This window comes from Fukomys damarensis, unplaced genomic scaffold (assembly GCF_012274545.1).
Source record: "Fukomys damarensis isolate Sample0158 unplaced genomic scaffold, DMR_v1.0_HiC HiC_scaffold_24, whole genome shotgun sequence".
Lineage (NCBI taxonomy): Eukaryota > Metazoa > Chordata > Mammalia > Rodentia > Bathyergidae > Fukomys > Fukomys damarensis.
In genome coordinates, this window is record NW_022900936.1 from 14,009,893 (window position 1) to 14,031,760 (window position 21,868).

The window sequence follows — 21,868 nt, forward strand, 5'->3', positions numbered from 1 at the left end:
CAACCTTAACCAACAGTTCCAAATTAGTAAATCTCACAGCACCTCAAAGAGTGTTCACTGATGGTAATGAACTACCGGTGGTTAGGGTCACATATTATATTCATGATTTTAGAAGTATTTGACAATTAACTTTCTAGTGTGGGTCTCAACTCTGTGCTTCCAAAGGGCTGTGGATATAGGAGACACCCACCTCTCCCAGCCTTTCCCTGCATGCCGGGTCAGCTGTAAATGTAAGGTCAAATTAATGCCCACCTTCGCCCCTGCTTCCTCCTAATGCCATCCTTACCAAGTTCCATGGTGTCTAAAATTCTAGTGGGAACTCTACCCTTTACTTTCTATGGAGTGGATTCACAAAACAAAGAACAAAATCAGCATGCAGAGATAAAAAGGTAGACCTCAATGTTTGTTTAAAGTTCATTGTACGAGTTCGATCCCCAGTACCAAAAACAAAAATAAAACAAAATAATATGTGGGCCAGGAATTTTGCTCAGTGGTTCTGCCACTTGTCTCACAAGCACAAGGACCTGAGTTTGATCCCTGGTACCAAAAAAAATTTTTTTTTAATTTTTAAATAAAATAAAGTTAATTATAGATGAGATTTCCCAGAGACTTGGAAAGAACAAGAATTAGGAATCCAGAAAGAACAGAGTAGTGAAAATAAGTGAATACAGATAAGGGTAGGACAAATAATGCCAATAATAAAAGCTCAAGGAAGGGGACAATGACAAGAGATGCTTAACCTGTATCACAATTTTGCAGAGAGCTAGTTTTGTGCACACACACACACACACACACACACACACTCACACCATCCCTGGCTTTTTAAATTAGATTTAAAGATGATTGCTTCAGCTACTCCATAAAATTTCTACTGTCATGCAAAACACCCTGACATTTGGAGAGAAAAGTTTATTATATAAAAAAGACACCAATGTAATGGGTCTTGAGTTTTTCACATCAAATGTCCTGATTAATTTGCACCAGATAAGGAAAATGTATAAAGCTTGAAAGAATTTCTTTAATGTTAACAGCTACCAGCTTGGGCTGATGCCAGTACCCTCTACAGGAAGGAAAGAGAGAAAGGAAGGAAGAGAGGGAGGGAAGCAGGAGAGGAAAAGGGAGTTTAAATTTACATGAGTGCGCCAGATTTGTGCACAGCTGAAGAGAAATGATTTTTAGATAAAGTAATTAAAAAGAAATCCTCACATCCACCCAACTCTAAATTCTTTTTTTTGTTTGTTTGTTTGTTTTTTGAGACAGGGTCTCACTATTTAGTTGAGACTGACCTGGAACTCACTATGTAGCCCAGGCTGGTCTCAAACTCACAGCGATCCTCCTGCCTCAGCCTCCTGAGTGCTGGGATTACAGGTGTGCACCACCTCACCCAGCTCCTAAATTCTTTTTAATTGGAGAAGGGCTGGTGATTCTCTAATAACCCAAGAAGTGCGATTGATATTTCTCTTCTGTACACATTTTATTAGGAATTGGAAATTAACTCTTTGGAATTTCTACTTTCGAAGTAAAATGGATCATAATAGCTAATTAAAGCATGCCTCCAGGAATTGCAAATAGCTAATGAAGGGTTAATGCTTAATGAATTAATACTTAATGAAGGCTTGTCATGATAGGCTAGAAATGATAATTATATCTTACTCAAATGCCCATATTTTCCTCCACAAAACTTTGCTTCTTGAATTTAAGCTCCTGGAAATCCTTAATTTATTTGGAGTCTTATGGCTTATTCTGCTATCAATGAACAACAACTATCCATCCACTAAGTGCAGTTTCTCACCAAGTTCTTTCAACCTTTTTTTCACAGTGCGCTCTGAATTCAGCCATCTAATTTCATTCTCAAATCCAAGCTCTCATCAGTTTTTCTCTGTACTATACAAAAAGTCTCTTCCACTCTCTTACCTGTCTACATTTTGCACTATTCCACAAAGTTTGTACTGTTTTCCTTATATTACTCTATTACTTAAGGACTTTGGAAACTCTGTTGCTTCTAACCAACTATAAACACTTTTCCCCGGGCTGGGGATTTAGCTCAGTGGTTTGGTGGCCTACCTTGCAAGTGCAAGGACCCGAGTTCAAGCCCTGGTACCAAAAAAAACAAAACACTTTTCCTGGACTTCTAAAATGAGCTCAGTAACCGTAGTCTCCTGCTATCTGCACAGATGGTCAATACAAGCACATTGTGTGGCTCTAAGCCATGACATCATTGCACCGTTCAGACATCTGTTCCAATTGCTACCGTTTTAATATTTTCTGAATATAATATGCTCTTCCTGACTCTGAGATTTTCCCAATGCCTTCTGTTTAGGAAGAAAAATAGTTTAAAAAATAGGTACATATTTGTTTTTTAAAAAGCTGGTACCTAGAAATGATGCTTTTCTATATCCTACCTGCCTTTAATCCCAGTTTGATCATCACCTCTTTCAAGAAACTGTGAACAACTGCTCTGGGTGACACAGACTTTTCTCCAAATCTCTTTGCCTTGTAAAGCCTGTAGGAGGGATTATTCCTTGCCCCTCTTTTGTACACCCCACCACCTTTGGCGGAGTGCTGGAAACATAAGAACTAAATAAGGGCCAGCTAATGATTGGGGGAGAAGCAAGAGACTCGCAGTCCACTAACTGGATAACAAGTCCTTAAATAGCTGCAGATCAGTTACACTACCGAATCTAAATGGACACCAAGTAGGAGTGTGAGATGCAGGTGGAACACACAAGCACTTAGCCTCAACTTATTTGCCTTAACACGCTACAGTCGGTTCTCTTACTCACAGTGAAAAGGTGAGTGCTTAATTTGTGTCAAGTAATTTGCTAAATGGTTCCTCTAGTATGTATTTCATGCTTAGTGCAATCCTATTTCACATTATTTTGTGGAAACTGAGTTCCAGCAACACAGAATGATTTGAACGAAGATCATATTACCTGATAATGAAGATGAGTCTAGAAACCATGCTTCTCTGATTCCAAAGACCTCTCTTTAACTTCTCCAATAAATCATCTCAAGCAAGCAAGCAAACAAGCAAGCAAGAAAGAAAGAACGAGAAAAAGAAAGAGAAACGAGGAATGCATGGAGGGAATGAGCACTAACTTAGCTCGTAAGAAACGAGCATATTAACATTCACAAGCAAAACTCTCCTTTTTTGCTCTTCGACCCTGCGTATTCATTAACAATAAATTCAGTAATATAGAATTACTCCCCTAAAAGTCTACCTTACTTTCCTCATTTATTACGAGAGCCTGGGATGTTTCACTGCTAAATGTGTGGTCTGCAGGCCACATCCACTGGAATTCAAAAGGCATGCACAGCTTGTGTGATTGTGTTCTCTGTGACTCTCCACACCCTCTTCATTCAAGAATTCAGAGGGAGTGTCCCCCAAATATCTGCAGAGCATCTGTTCGAGCATTCACAACTTCATGTGCAATGAAAAGCCAAGAGTTCTGTGTCCTGACGAGTCCTTGAAAACCTTACATCTATGTCATGCTTATCCACAGGCTTGTACACATATTGCTTCATAAAGAAGCAGTTATCGTCCTCAAGTGCACAGATCAAAATATGCATGTGTTTTTGATGAGTGCTCTCCGAGGATCATTTTAATCAGGCCAGAGACACTGAGACCCACCCCCGACCTTGAATTCTTTAGGTAGGTGCCATTTCAAGAGATATGGAGAGGCACTGATCATAAGATAAAAATACTTCACTTTGGTGGGCTCTTCATCTTCACAAGCATCTTCAGGTGAGGTTAGGAGGTTGGGCTTAGTTAAAATAAATGATAATCACCTTTTAAAGCTACCTATTAAGAAAGGTGAATTTCAAAAGTAGACATTCTTGAGGCATTTGAAAGGGAAAAGAAAAAGATTGCAACAAATTAGTCAAAATTCATCGATGAAAAACACACAAAATCTTCCAATCAGGAATCAAGAGAGTTTGTGGATGGTGGAAAATGAATTGCAAGTTGTTCGTCTTGTACCTGGAGAAAGAGTTTATTCACGCAGCCCCAAACCTAGCTTCACCTCTTGATGGCTCTTTTCTGGTACAGTGCATTTATGTGTCTGGTCCAAAATTATGAAGTGGTAATATTGCTTGACATGAGCAAACTTTATACACTCAAATCTGTCTATAAGGCTGTTTATTATAACAGGACTTGTTCTGTTCACATAGGACATGAGCCGAAGAAAGGAAATTACTCAATTTCTCACCTCCTTTCTGGAGTGCAGCGTGGTGTGTGTGTGTGTGTATGTGTGTGTGTGTGTGTGTGTGTGTGTGTGTCTGTGTGCGTGTGTGTGATGAAAGCTAGCTACTTGAGCACTGACAATTTCTTTTTTTTTCTTTTAAATTGAATTTATTGGTACATTCTAGGTAGACAGTACAGTTACATTCATTACTGGGATCTTGTACCTTTACATGACAGATCTTGGTTCTCATTTGTTCCCCTTCTCCCCACCCTCCCTTCATCCCCTCATCCCCTCCCCACCTAAAAACACTTTAATTCCATTTTTACATTTTCTCATATTTTTTCCCTTTCCCTTGTTCCCCTTCCTCTATCATTCTCACTGTCCCTACACCTTTGGTCCTTTTCTTCCTATTTCACATTGCCAATTGTCCCGTTAGGATCTTGAGTACTATTTGTTTTTCACACAAGAGAAACTATTTGGTATTTGCATATGTGTGACTTATTTATTTCATTAGGAGTATATCCTCAAAATGTATCCATTTACCTATGAATGAATCTACTTTCTCGTTCTTTATGGCTGAGTAGTATTCCATTTTATAGAAAAACCACATCTTCTTTATCCAGTTTCCAACTGATGGGCAGATGGGCTGTTTCCATGTTTTAGCTCTTACAAACTGTGCCGCTATAAACATAGGTGCACATATATCACTGTGATATGCTTCTTTTAATTATTTTGGAAAGACACCCAGCAGAGGGATGGCTGGGTCAAATGAAACCTCCAGTCCCAGCTCTTTGAGGTATCTCCATATTGATTTCCACAGTAGCTGCATCAGCCTGCACTCCCACCAACTATGGAGAAGGGTTCCTTTCTCCCCACAGCCCTGCTAACATTTGTTGTTGGTTGATTTCTTGATAGCAGCCATTCTTTGTGGGGTGAGGTGGAATCTGAGTGTTGTTTTCATGTGCATCTCTCGAGCACTGACAACTTCTTAAAAGCAGGGATTTGTGAAATGCATTGAAAACTTGAAGAGCTTTTCTTTTTCCTTTTAGAGAAGTGACATGAGACAGTGGAGGGACTTGAGCCTTCCGAGTCTGAGTTTGGACCATTAACTCCACTACTTATTGACAGTGTGGTTGCTGAGCCTCAATCTTTGCCTCTATCAATAGGGAAATCTAATGCCTATGCTGCACGGTTATTCTAAGGATAACAAATAACTTAGGTAAATTCCTAATACAAAAGAGAGAGCAATTAATGGCCGCTGTCATTTCTAAGTTAGACTGGTTTGATTTGCCTGTTGGATGATTTCTTTTCATTTATCATCTTCCTCAATGACCCCCAAATGGGGACACAGTGCCACAGCAGGTCATGGGAAAGTACAGGGTAAATAGGCCATGGAAGGTGAAGAGTTTATCCCTACCTACTCTGGACCACACCCTTCCTTGGGGGCTACACCGTCCAGAAATCCCCAGGGTATGTGTGTCACTGACAATCTCATGGTATAATAACTTCAGGCTAACTGTGTCACATCAGAATTTACCCAGAGACCAGCTCCTTACTTTGTATTATTTTGGACTGATCTTGTTCATTTTCAATCACTAATTTTTAAAGCATCACACCAACATGGGCACTATGGGGGGGGGCAGGTATGAAAACTACTCTGCAAAAGACCGGAGATGGTTTGAATGGTAATATTATTTGAGCATGTGATTTTAACAGATGACATTCAACTAAGAGCAATGGCGGACCACAAAGTAAGAGATCCAAGGCTTCCTTTCCTGACCGCTGTGACTTCCCACCACATGAGGTTCCTTGTTCAAAGGTGGTGCAACCTGATATGTGTGTTAAGAGGTCACTGGGGGGAGCCATGACGGAGAGCTCTAAGAATGGCAGCCTCACCTCAGACCCTACTATTTCAAGAGGCCCCACCTCACTTGTCCCATTCATCACTCTTGCTGAAGGATGTTTATTTAGCCGGAAGTGTGGAAGCACCAGCGGGGAACCAGCAGCCTGAGGCTGGAGCTGGGACAGAGATATTTTTGTGTTACCTAACCACCTGCCAGCTCTCAATAAACATTTCCCCATCCAGTTCTTACAATGACACTCTTTCTATCCTTAGATATTGTTAGGGCTCTATGAATCTCATTCTAAAAGAAAGCTAAAATGGAGAAAGAGATAAAAAGAAGAAATGAACTAAAACAACCAAGTCAAGATGAAGGAAGACATCAGAGAGGCATTTCTGGAATCCACAATCTAAAAATGCATGATGAACTATCATATACTTTATTATCCCATCATGCAATATGCAATTGTAAACATCCCCTGTGGAATTAGAGAAGATGGTGGAAAGATAGGATTGGAGGGGTGCAGCCCTTTCCCCTGTAGCAGAGTATACCTGAGGCGTCATTGAGGCTAAAGGCGATGCGTACTGGCTTATCCGCAGCTACCCTTGCTGTGCTGATCATGTGGGCACCTGAGGCCCGGTCTTCTCCTGGGTCTTCCAGCTAAAAGGACAAGAAAGAGCCACTGTCACCTCACCCAACACCATGTCTCTTACTACTCAGAAGCCTTCAGAAACTCAAAGGGAAAGTCAGCAAACTTCCTACATCAAAATTATTCACTTTCCCCATTTGAAATTGCTTTTTCTGGCTTAGTGAAAATTTACTTTGGCACTACACATCTAGAATGAATGAAATGTGGCAAAGATTTCTGCCTACCTCACTTTGTCAGTTTCCCTACACACTGACCAGTCAATTGTAGCTTTTAAGGTTACATATAACACTGTTTTATTTTTAAAGGAAAAGCAATGAAGAGATAAAGTGTTCAGAGCATATCAGAGAGCTTCAGATTACTCTATCATTTCATGCTCAAAAGCTTAAATTAAATCCAAATTATTGATCTTGGAGTAACAAAAAAATTAATTTCATGGGACCATTTAAAGGATACCAAAGACCATTTTAAAATATCCTACAGTGGTATTATGAATATTACTAGCTTTAAATATCTGATCACCTATAAATCTAGCAAATATTTCTACCTATGGTTCAACTTCTTCACAGCAAAGGATAAAAGCAAAAGGTAAAACTCTAAAACACCCTACTGGTGTTCTACCCTGTCTATTAAATTATCATTTAATTAATAAACTTAGAATGAATGGGAAACCATCCTACACAGAAGACGAGAAAAGAAAAAAATGCATGGATATTGTTGTGTCATAAAAAAATTCAGCCCAGATACTGTACACTTTTACCAAAATATTTGGTAATCTACTGTTCACCAGCACCATGAAAAGACACTATTATAAATACATGATATCTTTGTTATTTAAACACATATATTTAACTTTTCTATTTTGGGTCTTGCTTCCCCTACACCATCTATTCTCCTCATGTACACAGCAAACCAAAAGACCTGAATGGTATTTTAAAGAAAATGTCTCTAAAAATGGCAAAATATAAATAATCTCTTTAGCCATCTTTAGCAAGATTCTGGGAACTGCTTTTAACAGCAAGGCTTTTGACTTTTTCCCATAACTTTTGTGTATCCAAAAATAGGGCCCAGAACACTGAATTTTGTTTGTACAATACTTACAGAGCCAAAGTCAACGTGTATATATGACATATATTTAGACCTACATACATTTGGAATCATCATACCCACTATACGGAAAGAACACACTTATATTAAACACCTAGGATAATTTTGGAGAAAAACCAGCAAAGGTTTAATCACTCAATAAGGATCATATTGAGCCCATTCATGTAAGACCTCAAATAGCAATGAATAAGTAAGCTTTCCATCCTCCATGTCATTCCAAGTTACAAAGAAATGATAACCTGCAACATTTGAGGAACGAGTAATTAAAAATCACTGTTACTTGACTCCGGATTTGTTTTATTGTAACTATCACAAGCTTCTGTGTAGTTTCTTCAGCTTAGAATGAAGCATTTTGTTCACCTGTTTCTGGAGAGATAGCACAGACCGTCTTGAATTTAACAAAACAAAGGAGCAGAACCCTCTAAAACTACAGCTGAAAAGAAAAGTCTTCCTGTTAGGCATTAAACAAGCTCCAAACCACCTTATCATAACATCTAAAGATGTAAAGCTCATTGCACTCTTGGGAAAAATCTCCCAACATTTTCCTGCATCAAGAAATAAAGCACCAGAGGTGGAACTTTGCCTCTGAATTTTGTAAATACCTCTCTGGTGCAGTTTTCAGCTACAGAAAATGGAATTGGTGAGCACAACTAATTACATCCCGCCCCTCAGCACACCAGAAATTGCCTTACTGCTTCAGAAAGGACTGCGTCAAGATTTTATATTCCACACAAATTCGACCACGAGAGTCCTTTAAACCAACTTGCCTTTTCATCACACCGCCTGGGAAAATGAGCTTCTGCTTCCTGCTCTTGGCTGGAGCCGGTAAGAAAGCTTTGGTTAAGTCGCCCTGCTGCAAGCATTTAGTTAAGTTTTCACACCTGTTGTCTTACCTCACTTAGTTGAGTGTCTGCTCTTGTGTAATCCAGGGCCAGCCGTTGCCTTGGCCAGCCGTTGCCTTTGTGGAGTAAAGACTCAGTGAGCAAGCAGGCTGCACCTGCTGCATCACAGCCACTGACACTGTGAGGAGCAGGGACAGCTGTCCAGCAGCACGCTGCTACCTGCTCTGCTCCAGACCCCAGCGTCCCACAGGACCTCCCTGTTCCGCTTCCCTCCACAAACCCTTCTCTGCTTTCCTCACCTCTCCAGCAGCCAGGATGTTGTCATGTTTCTAGAAAAAGCAAGAGCAAAACAAAGCCCTCCTCCTGTCAGAGGCATTGATAAACAGCAAGTTGTGGAGAGTCCAAACGTTTTAATTCATTAGTCCTGGCAAACCCAAAATACAAACAGACTTGCTTCACAAGACAGGAATGTCTTCGGCGTGACCCAATCGGTGTCTGTGTCTATTCCAGCAAACTGGCAAAGACAGCATGACACTAGTCAGCAAAAATGTCAGCCGCTCCAATAAGCCCATCCATACCCAGCCAACTTGGACAGGCTACAAGCCAACTCTCAGATGACAGCAGCGATGATCCCTGTTAAGAACGTGAGGTTTGAGGTTGAGCCCGTGTTGGGCTTGATGACTTGATCCAGTCTACAAATGCAGTCAACCACGAAATCAGTCAATGGTAAACAGGACTGGAGAATCTGAATTTTTCAACCTTTTTAACAATTGCAAACTTGGATGTCAAGAGTATTAGAAAAAGTTTGACCATACTGTTGAGGTTAAATCATTAAAAAATGAACAATGATATGAGAATGCAAAGACAAGCTACAGACTGGAAGAAAAATCTTTGCAAACCATCAGCTAAAGAATTGATATCTAAAATATACATATAAATCATAAAATTCAACAATAGGCAAACAACTCAATCAAAAATGGGCAAATGAAAGATTAAAACTAGATCCCTATCTTTCACCATGCACTAAACTAAAATCCAAGGGGATTAAATATCTAAATATGAAAACTTACTAAACTTTCTGGAAAGTACAGGTAGAACTCTCAAAGACATTGGCATAGGAGAAGACTTTATGAACAAATCCTCAGCAGCATGAGAACTTGCACAAAGAATCAACAACTGGGATCTCATTGTATTAAAAAGCTTTGGCACTGCAAGAGAAACCACCAACAGAGATAAGAGACAACCTACAATGTGGGAAAAAAATTTTACCAGCTACTCCTCAGACAAAGGACTACTATCTAGAGTATATAAAGATCTTTAAAAACTCAGGCCTCCCAAATACAAAGACCTGATTCAAAAATGGACATCTGAAATGAACAGACATTTCTCAGACAAACAAGTAAAAGCAGCAAATAAATATATGAAAAAATATTCAACATCACTGGTCATTTGAGAGATGCAGATGAAAACAACACTGAGATCCTACCTTACCCCAGAAAGAATGGCTGCTATCAAGAAATCAACCAATAACAAATGTTGGTGGGGCTGTGGGGAGAAAGGAACCCTTCTCCATTGTTGGTGGGAGTGCAGACCACTGTGGAAATCAATATGGAGATACCTCAAAGAACTAGGATTAATAGGTCCCAGTTGACTCAGCTATCCCTCTGCAGGATATCCTCCCAAAAGAATTAGAAGAATCATACCACAGTGATATATGTGCACCCATGTTTATAGAGGCACAGTCTGTAACAGCTAAAATTTGGAAATAGCCCAAATGCCCATCAACTGGAGAATGGATAAAGAAGATGTGGTTTTTCTATAAAATGGAACACTACTCAGCCATAAAGAATGCGGAACTAGAGACATTTATAGCTAAATGGATGCACATCGAGGCTATACGCTGAAGTGAAATAAATAGGACACACTTGAGTAAATTCCAAATAGTTTCTCTGGTGTCAAAAACAAAAAGTGTAACTAAGATTCAAATGGTTTAATCGATAGTGTGAAATGGGAAGGAAAGGGCTAAAGGGGAAGTGGGTGGGGAGGGGAAAGGAAAGAAGGGAAAAGAAAAAATGTGAGAAAAGGAAAAACTAGAAACAAAGTCTTTGTATCTAGGAAGGGTGAAGGAGGTGAAGGGAGGGCAAGGGGATGGGGAAAAAGTAAGAACCAATATATCTCATGTGAAGGCACAAGATCCCAGTGATGAATGGAACTGTAGTGCTTGCTTTAAATGTACCGATAAACTTAATGGGGAAAAAATGGGCAAATGATACAGTCACCTCATTAAAGAAAACATATGACTAGCAAGCCTATGAAAACATGACCAATTTCATATGTAATTAGAGAATTATAAATTAAAACAAAATGGCGCATCGCTACACACCTACTATGGTCAAAATTCAAAATGCTCACACCAAATGTTGGTGGGAATAACAGAAAAGCAAGAATCTCCTAGTGGTAATGAAAAATGTTACAGCCCCTTTAGAAGAAAATTTGACAGATTTACAAATCTAAACATACACTTACCATACGATGCAGCAATCGCACTCCATGATATTTATGCAAATGAACTAAAAACCTTGTGTCTACATGCACACCTGCCCACAGGTGTTTATAACAGCTTTATTTGTAATTGCCAAAAGTTGGAAGCAACCAAGATGTCCTCCAATAGGTGAATACATATACAAATGGTAGTACATTAGGATACTATCGGTACTATAGTACATGAGATACTATTCAGGGATGGAAAAAAAATGCACAATCAAGCCACAAAAAGACATGGAAGATGCTCAGTGGATATTACCAAGAAACAGAAGCTAGTCTGTAAGGGTGTACACTGTCTGATTCCAACTATGTAACATTCTGGGAAAAGTAAAATTATGGAGAGCATAGAAAGATCAGTGGCTGCCAAGGGTTCAGGAAGACAGAAAGAAGAGATGAATAAGTAGTTTAGAGGGTTTCTAGGGCAGTGAAAATATTCTGTAGGACACTGCAATGGAGATACACATCGCTACAGGTATGTAAAAACCTGTAGACTTTTTAACACAAAGAGTGAACCCTACCCTTATCTACAGTATTGAGTTAATACTGATGTATTAATATTGACTGATCCATGGAACATATCCACCATACTGATTCAAGATATTAATAAAGGAGAAATTGGGTGTGGGGAGGATGAGCAAATACATGCCAACCCTATGGCTTTTACTAGTTTTTTTTTTGTAATCCTAAAACTGCTTTTAAAATATTAAATAAACAGAAGGATGTAGCAGGTTTCCTGGATCAAATGAATGGAAGGCTAGTTTGTCATTATATACAGTAAAGTGGCATGGATTCGCACAATTAGAACAGAGACCTATAACTCCAGTTTTGTTGTTTTGTTTTTTGCAGTACTGCAATTTGAACCCAAAACCTTCACATTGAACTACCATCCCAGGCCTTTTTTAATTTTTTATTTTGATATAGAGTCTCACAAAGTTGCTAAGTTTCTCAAGCTGGGCTCAAACTTGCAATTCTCCTGTCTCAGGCTCCCTCATTGCTGGTATTAGAGGTAGGTGCCACCATAGACAGCTACAATCCTACTATATCCCGGAATACTCATTACTGTTTTAATGTTATTTTATGCTTAATAATATCAACCTGCATAACACATTGTAATTTATCAAATGAATTTCATATTTACTTTGTCAATTTCATCTTCCACACAATCCTATAGAATAGTTTTGGTCATCCCTATTTGACAGATAAGCAACGTGAGGCTTAGAAAATTTAAATAGCAGGCTGAAGGACAAAAGATAATTGAAGAATACATGACTTAAATAGGATCCAGTTTTCTAATCTTTGATTCATGCTATCTCTACTACAGGAAGATGCATTCTGTATTAACAATTTAAATGAATTTTTTACTGAAGAGTAAGTCCAACTAACAGCTTTTGGCTGGAGGATACAAAGGTGTAACTTTCCACAATGATCCAGTGACATCAGTCATTTTTTTCATGATGCTTATTCAATCCTAAGAAATCAGAGTTGTCAATAGTATCTTCTTTGCCAACAGGGAAATGGATACCATATCTGTGCCAGCCCCCAAACCAGCCTCCTGGGCCTACCCTCAGAAAAGCTGACGGTGACATTGAAATTGCCAAGGCAATCAGTGACAAGAAGCATCTATATCCCAATGAATGTGATGGTTCAGGATGGAAAGACCCAGAATAAGCTAGCACCTTCCTCTTCTGCACGGATCCTGAAAGCTACATGTGGAACCATCTAGAGATAGGAAGGGACAGTTGCACATTAAACACAATGAAAATATCACCTTCTGTGAGGTCAACAGCATTTGGCAGATGCAGCATCTTTATCACAGAGAACTGGCCAGAGCCATTAGCATGGTCCTGGAGACTTCTCCATGCTTGGGGTATAACACTGATGGCTACATCCTCACCTCACAACATCGAAGATGACATCAGGAGAGGTGTGGCAGATGCTTCAAATGATAACATGACACACAAGAAAAGAACAAAAAGTGTATTTTAAAACCTAAATGTGCTCTCTGGAATCTGGTAATATAAATTCAACATTTTCATAATCGTTATTAACCAACTCTTCTGCTCTCTTGGGAGCAATGATGTATTTCTTGACTTCTTATCCAAACATTTTCAAAAGAGCAACAAATCCCAAACCCCAGTGAAATCCCTTCCCACAACTGAAATCCAAAATAGCTTCATGGTATTTTCAGAATGCAATAGAATCACACGAACTCAATCCAGAAAGGACATGTGTATGCATCAAAACATTGACAGATTAGCAGTATGCTTCTTGATAGCACCAATGTGTATTAATGTTTTTCAATAATCAATGCTCCTGTGGCATTCAGCTTTTTGTACCTGTGACAAATACCTGAGCTAAATCACTTTAAAGAAAGAAAAGTTGATTTTGGCTCATGGTTTCAAAGATTTCGCTGCTTGGTCATATGGCCCTGTTGCATTGTCCCTGTGTCATTAGTGGGAGCACACAGAGGTGGAAGCTGAGACTTCACGGCAACTGGGATGAAAAGAAAGAGAGGAAGGGGCCAGGGTCCCAAATCCCCTTCAAGGGCACACTTCATCCTCCCCACTTAAAGACTGACCCACTCTCCTTCCACTAGGCCCACCCTCGAATGGTTCCATCACCTCCCGGTAGTGGTGCAGGCTGGGGACCAAACCTGCAACAGATAGGCCTTTGGGAAGTGTTCCAGGTCCAGACCACATCCCTGTTATTTGGGAAATTATTTCTAACAGTGTTCAAGCGGATTTTCACATAGTGTTCTTGCTTCTGATTTGTGACCTATTGTACACTCATGGTAAAGATTATTATCACAATTATATGATATAAATTTCCCAATATAATTCAATAAGTATTTTGTGAAAACTTGTTAATTTCCAAGCTAGTGTTTCCCGAATTGGCCTGCTTACCAGGTTTAAGCCTTTTAAAATACCAGTTTCCAAACTCTGCCACAGCAACTCAATAGGTCTTTTGTTGTTGTTGCTATTGTTGGTACTGGGATCGAACTTGGGACCTTGCATTTGCAAGGCAGGTGGCAGAATCACTGAGCTGTGACTATTGAGTGACTCAATCCAGGTTTCTGTCAATTTGAAAAAGAAGCTCGACTAGCTATGCACAGCATTTAGAGAATGGTTTAAAAGACATTTTCATCAGCACTTTAAAGTTACCTCTCTCTATTGCTAGATGATACATGCAGCCTATACTTTCCCACAAAGAAAATTTTATGAAAGTGATGTAATCAGTCTTTTCTTACAACTAAAGATCTGTAAACTTCCTATAAATGGCCAGATCATAAATGCTCTGGGCTGTTACAATCCATTGCATGCAATTTCTTTTTTGAACCATTGTTGCACAAAAGCAACTGAAGGCGACGTGTGTAAAGAAGTAGACTTCAACTATATCGACAAAAGAGGAACCAATTGCATGTGGCACTGTTCCAATACAATACTACTTACAGAAACAGACAGGGTTTGGCCCTCAGACTACAACTTTGACAACACCTGTCTCATCTTTCCCCAACCTGAGCATTCAACAGACAACCAAGTCACCACTCCACCCATAGTGCTATATATGGTATAGGCAGAATCGTCTTCTAGAAAAACAACTTATCTTTTTTTGGCCACATTCTGTTCCCTCTCTTTCTTTCATCCTTCCCAATTCCATCCTCATTAAAAAATGTTTAATATTTTTTCTCAATGAAGCAAAAGTCACAGTCATTTATTACCCTATTTTTCTACAAAGCACTGACACATGGTATCTGTTTGAAACCAACCCAAGTGAATAAATATTTCTTCCAATTGGTTTTTGGGACTGCACACACAGGCTATGAATTAGAACATGCCATTAGAACCTGGTGTATACAACAAGCTGGTCATGAACCATCATTTTTTGGAGTGGCCTCCACTCTGCTCTTAGCAGCAGCCGAGCTTTGAGTCAGAGATCCCAGGTTCTCAAAGAAGTCTCCATGGTTCTTGCTTGCAAGGATGTTGTTATTCTGTTCAAGACTACCCGTCAGGGTAAGATAATGAAAGGCCACAAAGCAAGGATGGAGGCTCAAAATCAAAATGAGACACTACTCAAGAACTACTCCTCTTTTCTTAATTGATGAACAAAAATTGCAAGTATTTATGGTGTAAGAATTTCTGGTCATCTACAGCCTTTCATTTTAAAGATTAGGAACCGCTGTCACTAATCCAAATTCACTTAGTTAACAGAATGATCAACTTTATATCATTCTTGCCCTAAAGCTCAAAAGAGCTTTGGTGTTAGAACCACCAAACCACTCAATGGTTTCTCCTTGGTGGGCCTTGTGGTTCCCTGACTCAAAGAAACAGTGACATTCACTGGATGCTGAGATTGGGGTAAAGTAAGACAAGGTGGCAAATTACAGCCTGAGAGCCAAACCTAGGCTCCTGTGTTTGTAAACAAAACGTTAGTGAATACGGTCATGTGCAGTTGCTTCCTGTTTGGATAATAAAGTTAGAATTAGTGTGCAGCATTTAAGAGCCAAGCTACATGGGTCCCCAACCTGGCTCTATCTACAGAATTTTGGTTAACCCATGTTCAACTAACCCTTCTTTCCATTTCTATAAGTATAAAATGGGGGATAATTATAGTATTTATCTTATAGATTGCTATGATGATTAAAAGAGTTAATATACATACATACAGGTAGAGGAATGTCAGAAAGAAAAAGGCTAAGATGTGAAATATATATGTATCAACTCCTCCCATGAATGTATTCATTATGTATCACAAATTTGTACTTATAAAAAAAATCTTTAAAAATTTTTTAAAAGGTAAAAACACCTTTAGGTGAAAAAAAAATATTAAAAGAATTCCAGAAAGATGGTGAACACTATATAAGTAGAAAACATTATTATTTCAAGGGGGCACAAATATAAGAAAAATCACACCCAAAGCGAAGAGAAGTCAGAGTTACAAGACGAATGTGAGTTGTGATTCTACCCTCCAAGCCTGTGCAAGTTTAGACCAGAACTTCACACCAGCAGTGTTTGTTCATCTTGGTTGGGGAACTTCTTCTGTAAGGGGCCAGAGGAAAAATAACTTAGGCTTCACAAGCCATACAGTCTCGGGATAATTATTCATCTCCTGATGTAAGTTGGAAGCAGCCATAGGCAATGCACAAATGGATGGATAGACTCCAATACAATTTTATTTGCAAAAACAGTAAATAAGTATTAATAGCTGTGTTCAAGTTAAATTATATTTTGAACACTAAAGTTAGAATTTCATAGAGTTTGCAAATGTCAAGAAGTATTATTATTCTCCTTTCGATATTTTTCAATCATTTAAAAATATGAAAACCATTTTTAGCTCCTGGGCCACATCAAAACAGATGGTAGGACAGATTTTACCAAGGCCTATAGTTTTAGAGCCTTGATTGATACAGAATTAGTCATTGGCAGGCATAAGATAAGTCAAGAGTTGCCAAAGGAAAATCATGTGTTTTAGATTTGTTTTGCCTTTTTAATTTGATTTATCTAGAAGCTGAAATGGTTTTATATTATTTGAGTTTATCATCTGTAGTTGATTAAACTTGACATATGTGTTCATATTCTTATAATAGCTTTGATATCAGGCTCTTGGAAAGAGAATAAAATTTCCTTCAGTGTTCTTTACTGTTCCTCTTTTCTTATAAATCATGTTTATCTTATATCTCAACAGGCACGTTTTCCATGAATATAACCTAGGAAGACTAATAACAGCAAGTTTTTTTAAATTGTTATTATAGCCCAGACTTTATCTCCTTGATGCTATCCTAAGAAAAACATGAGCTTCTAATCTGTAAGTCTCTCAGTGTATACCCGCAAAAGACACGGGCATTCCCTTCTTTAGCACATCAGTCAGTAATATTACACCAAACAGCCATCACCAAAACAATGGTTCCTCGACATCGTTAATCATCTAGGCAGTATTCAAACCTCCAGTTTTCACACAAATATCTAAAATTATTTTCTTATTTTTATTTTTAATCCAATGCCCAAATATATAGTAGATTGCTATGTTTTTGACATTTCCTGTGGTTTCTCCTCCACTTCATTTTTTTAAAAATTCTTTTAAACAAGTATGGTTTCTCTTGGTATCATCCTGAAAGAATTAAAAAGCATCATACCACAGCGATATATGCACACCCACGTTTATATAAGCAGCACAGTTTGTAATAGCTAAAATTTGGAAACAGCTCAAATGCCCATCAATAGATGAGTGCATAAAGAAGATGTGGGTATTTTGTTTTTTTTGTTTTGGTACTGGAAATTGAACTCGGGAACTTGCACTTGTGAGGTAGGCAGCAGAACCACTGAGCCAAATCCTCCACCCAAGATGTGGGTTTTTTATACAATGGAGTACTACTCTCCATTAAAGAAAGATGAGCTTCAAGACATTTATAGCCAAATGGATGTACCTTGGAACCACACTCTTAGGTAAAATAAATCAGACACCTATGCTTAAATACTGCATTGTTTCTCTGGTGTGAGAAACTGAAAGTGTAAATAAGGACTGAAAAGTATAAGAGGTGTTGAGAAATGGGAAGAAAGTGTTCAAATGGGAAGGGGAACAGGGAGGAGGGAGGGAGAAAGGAAGGAAGAGACAAGGAAAAAAGTGAAAATAGAAGAGAAAATGGAAGCAAAGCTTTTGTTCATAGGGAGGGGAGGGGGGCTTGAGGATGGAAAGGTGATAAAATAAAATTAAATAAATAAGGGCCAAGGATTTAGCTCAGTGGTTTTATTGGCTGCCTTGCAAGTGCAAGGTCCTGAGTTTGACCTCTGGTACAAAAAAAAAAATAAATAAAAATAAATAAATAAATAAATAAATAAATAAATAAATAAATAAATAAATAAATAAATAAGGAAAAAAAAAAAAAACCCATGGTTTCCTGGGTTGCATCTCCACCATGTACAAATTATGTTCTTCCCATCTATTCACTGTAAATTGTCAGCTGGATCCTAAAAAATTCATCAGATTCACGTGTCATCTTTCAAAACTCCTTTGGGGCAGAGAATAACATTCATTTAAAAGAAGATGTATTTTCTAGTATTGATGTCCTTTTGATAATACTATTACCTAAGCAAGAATGAGTTTAACTTTAAAGCTATACATAGTCTTCTAAAGGTCTTACAAAGTTGTCTGTAATTAAAATATAAGCTGCTTTTACTTCTTTGTCTGAGAAATGTCTATTCATTTCAGCTGCCCATTTTTGAATTAGGTCCTTATATTTGGGGGCTGGTTGTTTTGAGTTCTTTATATATTCTAGATAATAGTCCTTTGTCTGAGGAACAGTTGGTAAAAAATTGTTTCCCATTGTAGGTTGTCTCTTAGTTCTGTTGTTGGTTTCTTTTGCAGTGCAGAAGCTTTTCAATAAGATGAGATCCCACTTGTTGATTCTTTGTGCTAGTTCCCATGCTACTGAGGATTTGTTCATAAAGTCTTTTCCTATGCTAATGTCTTCCAGAGTTCTGCCTAACTTATCTTCCAGCAAGTTTAGTGTTTCTGTTTGTATACTTAGATCTTTAATCCACTTGGATTTTAATTTAGTGCATGGTGAGAGATAAGAGTATAGTTTTAGTCTTTTGCAGGTTGAGATCCAATTTTTCCAACACCATTTATTAAAGAGGCTAGCTTTCCTCCAGTGGGGACGGTCAGCTCCTTTGTCAAAGATGAGGTAACTGAGTACATCTGGAGTTGTTTTTGTGTCTTTCAGTCTTTTCCATTGATCCTCAGGTCCGTTTCTTTGCCAGTACCATGTTATTTTTATCACAGTAGCTTCATAGTATAGTTTCAAATTGGGAATTGTTATACCCTCTTCCATGGTCTGTTGCCTAGGATGGCTTTTGCTATTCTAGGTCTCTTCTGGTTCCAAATGAATTTTTGGATTTTTCTTTCTAGTTCTGTGAAGTACAGTGTTGGAATTTCAATTGGCATCACTGGTCATTCGAGAGATGCAGATGAAAACACTCAGATTTCACCTCACCCCACAAAGAATGGCTGCTATCAAGTAATCACACAACAACAAATGTTGGCACGGTTGTGGGGAGAAAGGAACCCTTCTCCATTGTTGGTGGGAGTGCAGACTGGTGCAACCACTATGGAAGTCAAGATGGAGATACCTCAAAGAACTAGTATTAGAGGTTCCATTTGACCCAGTCATCCCTCTGTTGGGTATCTTTCCAAAAGAATTAAAAGAATCATACCACAGTGATATATGCACACCCATGTTTATGGCAGCACAGTTTGTAATAGCTAAAACTTGGAAACAGCCCATTTGCCCATCAGTTGGAAACGGGATAAAAATGTGTTTTTTTCTATAAAATGGAATACTACTCAGCCATAAAGAATGAGAAAGTAGATTCATTCATAGGTAAATGGATACATTTTGAGGATATACTCCTAAGTGAAATAAATAAGTCATACATGTAAATACTGAATAGTTTCTCTGGTGTGAAAAACTAAAATAATACTCAAGATCCTAACGGGATAATTAGCAATGTGAAATAGGAAGAAAAGGACTAAAGGTGTAGGGACAGTGAGAAGGGTAGGGGAAGGGGAACAAGGGAAAGGGAAAAAATATGAGAAAATTTAAAAATGGAATTAAAGTGTTTTTAGGTGGGGAGGGGAGGAGGGGGTGATGGGAGGGTGGGGAGAAAGGGAAAAAATGAGAACCAGGACTGGCATGTAAAGGTACAAGATCCCAGTAATGAATGTAACTGTACTGTCTACCTAGAATGTACCAATTAATTCAATTTAAAAGAAAATATAAGCAAGACAATATATTTAGACTACAATTCATCCTCACCACCTCAGCATGTCATGATGTTTTCCTGACATGTAGCCAGTGTGCAAGAAAGAACACAGGGCACATTCTGTAGCACAGATTCGTTATGGTCCCTCTTCCCCACCCCACACAATACATGACAACTGCGTCCTGGTGGGACTTTCTCTCTCCTTCCCTCTTTGCACCTCACACATGATTGGTGGTCATGACATCAGTGCACTTCATAATGGGTGCACCTTAAGACACAATGTTAAGTAAAATAAATCAGACGCATGGTTTAAATACCAGATGATTTCTCTTATATATATAAAAAAGCAAAGTATAAATGATTTTAAGAGCAAAATAAAAGGTAGATAATAGGATGCAGGAGATATAACACTTGCAAATGGTAAGGGGACCAAGAGCTAGAGGGAGGGTTAAAGGAGATGAGGGGAAGGGAGAAAGTAAAAAGAATTTAGATGTGTTGTGTACACGGATCAACAGCACACAAAGAATGCAATGCGTGTATACTGCAAGCTATACTAATAAAAATAAAAGGTTTTTTAAAAACACATTGTGAGGAAAACACTGAGCACCTGAGGCCCATAAACCTTGCCCTCCCTTTTTTTTTTCTCCCCTAACCACAACTGCATTACCCATGACCATAAACCACTTAAAACTGGAAAGCTTAAACAGCTGCATTCTGGGTTCCTTTTAGGCTTTACTCAAATAAATTTCAGTTTTAAAGTCATAAGTTTGCTGAAATGACTAAGGAATCATTGAACCACCTGTACTTCTAAAACTCTCAAACACTGAACTGCAGGGGTCATGAAACATTATAACCCACTGATTTTTAGGTGTATGTCTTCAATTGATAGCTAACCTACTGTAAGAAAGGATGGAGGAGAAAAAAGTTTAGGTCAAAATGAGCCATTCTTTCAGTTGCAGGAGTTAAGATCCAGTTTAATTTTAGCTTGAATACAGCAGGGATTTTTTTTTTCTCATAAAAGGAGGAAGTCTGTGGGCATTCTGGTTTCCTAAATGGATTTATCCAGAGGCACAAATTATATAATCAGGAAACTAACTTTCTCTACCTTTTCCTGCAGATAGCTTTCTTACATTAGGGCCATTCTCAGATGGAGTTTCCCCATGACCTGGTCACTAGATGCCTACACATACCCTACACATCCAGTGGGAAAAGATTTTTCCCTAAATACTGAGTGAGATAGTCCTTGGCCTGCAGAAGTAGCAGCCCATGCCCGTAATCTTAGTACCCTGGGTGGCTCAGCTAGGAGGATCACAAATTTGAGACCACCTGGGCCATTTGGTGACTTAGTGAGACCCTGTCTCTGAATTAATTAATTAAATGATTAATTAAAATAATAGCATAAAATAAAAATGGCTGAGGATGTATCTCAGTGTAAAGGCCAAAGGTTCAACCCCCAGTCCCAGGAAAAAAAAGGAAAGAAAAAAAAAGGTGTTGGCTAAACTTGAGGGTCATGCCCTTTGTAGGAGACAAGGGGCACAGTATTTGAACAGACAAGGCCTGTGCCATTGGCCTACCACAAAATGAGTTAGGGAGAGGATTTCTCTTCCAATTGGCAAACAAATTTTGGGAAGAAAGAGAGAAAGGAGACTGGTGGGAGACATTCAAATAGCCTAGGGTAATACCTTCATGAGCAGAGTAGGTCAAAGTCCCATAAAGCATTACAGTTTCAAGATGATAGTGAGAAATAATATACGGGATGCAAATACTATGTTCCAGATACTCAGCTAAGCTCTTTTTGTACAAAAGATATTTAATGCTCAAAATACCCCTTTAATATAGCCATTGTCATTCCTGTTTTATGAAGAAACAAACTGAGAATTAGAAAGTCTTATGGTTTTCAAGAAGTTCCAAAGCTCATCAAGTGTTAGACACAATTTGTTGCCATAAT

The 21,868-nt window shown here is 38.5% G+C and overlaps 1 protein-coding gene across 2 annotated transcripts in view; it reads right to left on the minus strand.

Moving 5' to 3' along the window:
• Positions 1-20,014, minus strand: part of Map3k7cl (MAP3K7 C-terminal like) — a 51,032-nt gene extending 31,018 nt beyond the window's left edge. Inside the window, exons 1-2 of one of the 2 annotated variants that reach the window (XM_010608584.2) lie at positions 19,974-20,014; positions 6,577-6,685 (exon numbers count right to left, since the gene is read on the minus strand). In XM_010608584.2, the coding sequence (XP_010606886.1) occupies positions 6,577-6,646 (70 nt within the window). In that variant the 5' untranslated portion in view covers positions 6,647-6,685; positions 19,974-20,014. Of the gene's footprint in view, positions 1-6,576; positions 6,686-19,973 lie in introns of those variants that run through there. The other variant, XM_010608585.2, reaches the window with a different exon arrangement.
• Between the last annotated feature and the right edge of the window lie 1,854 nt (positions 20,015-21,868).